The 3,777-nt window shown below is 43.6% G+C and overlaps 1 protein-coding gene across 2 annotated transcripts; it reads left to right on the forward strand.

Moving 5' to 3' along the window:
- The first annotated feature begins 874 nt into the window (after positions 1-874).
- On the forward strand, positions 875-3,027 carry LOC125520688 (large ribosomal subunit protein eL36x). Of its 2 annotated transcripts, none has more exons than XM_048685656.2 (4): positions 875-972; positions 1,069-1,183; positions 1,810-2,009; positions 2,819-3,027. In XM_048685656.2, exons 2-4 carry the CDS (start codon positions 1,082-1,084, stop codon positions 2,850-2,852), a joined length of 336 nt encoding a protein of 111 aa, XP_048541613.1. In that variant the 5' UTR covers positions 875-972; positions 1,069-1,081; the 3' UTR covers positions 2,853-3,027. The 2 variants fall into 2 exon arrangements, with proteins under 2 accessions (XP_048541613.1, XP_048541622.1); XM_048685665.2 differs by having other exon boundaries at positions 943-966.
- Positions 3,028-3,777: the final 750 nt, after the last annotated feature.

Raw genomic sequence — 3,777 nt, forward strand, 5'->3', positions numbered from 1 at the left:
TCGAAGTTTTACTCTCCAACAGAACGGAAGATGCGAGGCTGTGGCTATTCTGGCTCTTTGAAACGATGAACCAACAGGATCTAGCGAGGGTACTCATCTCAATGTGGGCAATTTGATGGGCAAGGAGAAGGGCCATACATGATGATGAATTCCAAAGTCCTCTAACTACTATGTGCTTCATAAATCGTTACTTGGAGGACCTTGATATAGCTATTGTTCGAAAGCCGATCATCAATACAGTACCACCCCAACAGCGAGTTCACAGGTGGATTGCGCCCAGTGAAGATGCAGTAAAGATAAATGTTGATGGGGCTATATTTCGCAATGGCAAGGCATGGGCTGCCGCAGCGATATGCATGGACAAGGATGGCAACTACTTGGGGTCTTCAACAGTAACCTTCGAGGGCGTGGTGGATGTTGCAAGCCTCGAAGCACACACATGCAATGAAGCTCTTGCTTTGGCGAGGACGTCAACATCACACATGCGATCATAGCCTCGGACTGCATGCAAATCGTGGCCGACATCAATGGGAGAATGTTATCTTCATACGTTTTGGTTATAGATGAGATAAAGGAGTCCATGAATGAGTTTGTAAAAATTAGATTTCGCTATGAGTGTAGGGAGGCAAATTTGGAAGCTCGCGCCATTGCAAAGGCGGCTTCAGCGTTTCCCTCTGGTCACCGTATGTGGCTAGGGATTTTGCCAAACATTGCTTGTAATGTTCCGGCTTTGAACTTTGAATAAATTCCCTAGTTCACCTAAAAAAAACTCGCTCCTTATTAGTCCGCCCACAGATTACTTCGGCCCAAAAGGAAAGAAAATAGGATGGCAGATCCACAATGAAGCCCACCCTAGCCGTAGCCCGGCCCACACTAACCAGCCGCGAAGCCGCATCGGCGCGTCCTATATATTTGCCCCCTCGCCCTAGGGTTCCTCTTTAGACGCAGCCGCTTCACTTCTCCCAGGTAAAGGTAAGCTCCCCCACGCGCCGCCGCCGCCGCGGATCCAAACCCTCGCCTCGCTTCTCCCCGTCGCTAACGTGGGTCGTGGCTTCTCCTGGCGTGCAGGAAAGATTCGCCCATGGCTCCGTCGCAGCCCAAGTCGGGCCTCTTCGTGGGCATCAACAAGGGCCACGTCGTCACCAAGCGCGAGCTGCCGCCGCGCCCGTCCGACCGCAAGGGGGTAAGCTTCTTCCACCCCTATATCCAAGACAAATCTTGCGTACAGATCACGCGGGTACTGTTGTGTGATGTTCTGTTGATCTGTGCGGGTTTGCTGCGTTAGGCTCGTTGCTTGTTGGTGGATTATGTGGCGTGGTAGCTTTGCTTGCCTCGCTATGGACTAACGGCGAGTCTTCCGTAGATCATGACTTGTTGCTAGTTTTGGTGGATCTGAAGCATGCTACCATTTCTGTTGGAGGGATTTTGTGTCTTTCTGTTCAGTATTCGGTTCAGTGATTCAGGAAAGCTAGTTGGTTAATCCGTGTAATATTTTATCTTGCTAATAATGACCACCTTGGTTTGCTCAGCTGGTCATTGAAGATGCCCATGGGCATCAGGTCTTTAGCTTTATTTAGAATATTTTTGACTATGTAGTGTAGATACGTAAATACTCTTAGCAGACTGGATTTGAGGCGTTCTAGTTTATTTGGAAGACGAAATTCAGTTCAGATTCTGAATTTGTGACAATTCCTTCATTCTCAAGTGCAATGGATCCTTTGTGATATGAATTCAGATTATTGTGATGTTTACTCCTGTTTTAAGTTTTTCATTCTCATTTTTCTGACCAGTTACCATGTTGATTTGCAGAAAGGTACCAAGAGGGTGCATTTTGTCAGGAACTTGATCAGGGAGGTCGCTGGGTTTGCTCCGTATGAGAAGCGTATCACTGAGCTTCTCAAGGTTGGCAAGGACAAGCGTGCCCTGAAGGTGGCGAAGCGAAAGTTGGGTACCCACAAGAGGGCGAAGAAGAAGAGAGAGGAGATGTCCAGTGTCCTCAGGAAGATGAGGTGTGTAAAATATGACTTCACTCTGAATTTTTTGTTACATGTCCTGAGCTTACTTGCAGTATTAATTGGTAGCTTTGTTACTCTCAGTGAAATCAGTACTTTAGTCGGTGATAGTTCATATATGATTAATAATTGTGTGGAGTGTATACAATGTGCCTTCATTTATAAATGCTATTTTTTGTGTGATGGGGAGACATCCGAGTCTTCTAGCTTTATGTGGAGCAAACCTTGCATGGTTGTATATTCCTAAGCAAACATCACAAATTGAGCTTTTTCGTGTTGAGGTTTCCCCAGGGATTCCTCCATTAGAAGGCAGTCTCATATTCCATCGCCCTTGATAGCAGCGTGGCTGCATTTAAACTTTGGGAATTGCCATGAGACACACATCTCTTCTTGTTAGCATTTTTTATTACTGTACATGTTTTAGTCTACACAATTTTGCCTTTCTCTGTATAAAAAACTGTTCTGTGTGATGGGAGGACATCCGAGTCTTCTTGCATTATGTGGAGCAAACATTCCATGTTTGTATATTCCTAAGCAAACATCACAAAGTGACCCTTCAGGTGTTGAGGTTCCCCTAGGGTTTCCTCCACCTGATGGCAGTCTCATATTCCATCGCCCTTGATAGCAGCGTTGCTGCAGTTAAACTTTGGGAATTGCCATGAGACGCACATCTGTTACTGTGTCATTTCAAACACATTGTCAATGGATTGCATGTTTTGGTTTGCACTTTGTGCCTTTTTTTATGTATATTAACTACTTTCATGGATGATATACATGCTAAACTAATTTTCTGCTGTGATGTACAGATCTGCTGGAACTGGAACAGACAAGAAGAAATAGAGCATCCCAGGCTCATGAAGTTGATGGCAATCTTCTGTTCTGGTGTCCAGTTTTTACTGCATGTAGAACCTACTAGACCTGAAACTGTTATCCGCCAGCTAAACATTATGCTATGTTGAACCTCCTGTCTTGTGAGATTTTTGATCTAACTTGCAATGCATCGTTTGCCACCCTATTTCTGAGTTTGCTTCTATGATCCGTCAGCTTGATTCCATCTGCCATTCTTGTGCCAGATGCTTTACAATTGATGTATGTGTGCGTAATTTCTGTGATCTAACTTATCAAAACATGCTCCTTGAATATGAAGTAACTTATTAAACATGCTGTGTTTTGAAGTAACAAGAACTGTGAAAATGCTCTTTAGAGCTCGGGCTCCATGGAGCCCGAGTTTGACTTGATCAAAATTCAAATTTTCACGTTTCAAATTTTTTTGAAAAAAATACACACATACTTAGAGACATAAAGCGTATGTGTGTAAATTTTCAGGACGAAACACTTTAAGATGAGTGCTACACAAAAAGAACAAATCTGAGGCTTTTTAGTAGATGCACTATTCATTCTCAAAGTCCATGAATTTGTCTTTTTTGCACAGATCGCATTTTAGAGTTTCATCCTCAAATTTTACATACATACTCATAACATCTTTGTTTACTTGTATGATTTTTTTAAGATTTTTTTAAAACTGAAAAGTGTAAATTTTGAATTTTTTAAAAAATCCGGCCTCCATGGAGGCCGAGCTTCAAAATGCCCTACTCCAAGAACTGTTGTTATACACAGAAGATAGCGATTTATGCCTGGACAAGATCGAGAACCACATCGTGTTTTACTGTGGCAAATAATGGCATCATAAACACGGGGTGATTAGCCCAATTGATATTGGGGACTGGGGTATATTGTTGATCCAATAGTGGCAGCAGGGGGCCTG

This window comes from Triticum urartu, chromosome 1A (genome assembly GCF_056163025.1).
Source record: "Triticum urartu cultivar PI428250 chromosome 1A, HENAU_Tu73, whole genome shotgun sequence".
Classification (NCBI taxonomy): domain Eukaryota; kingdom Viridiplantae; phylum Streptophyta; class Magnoliopsida; order Poales; family Poaceae; genus Triticum; species Triticum urartu.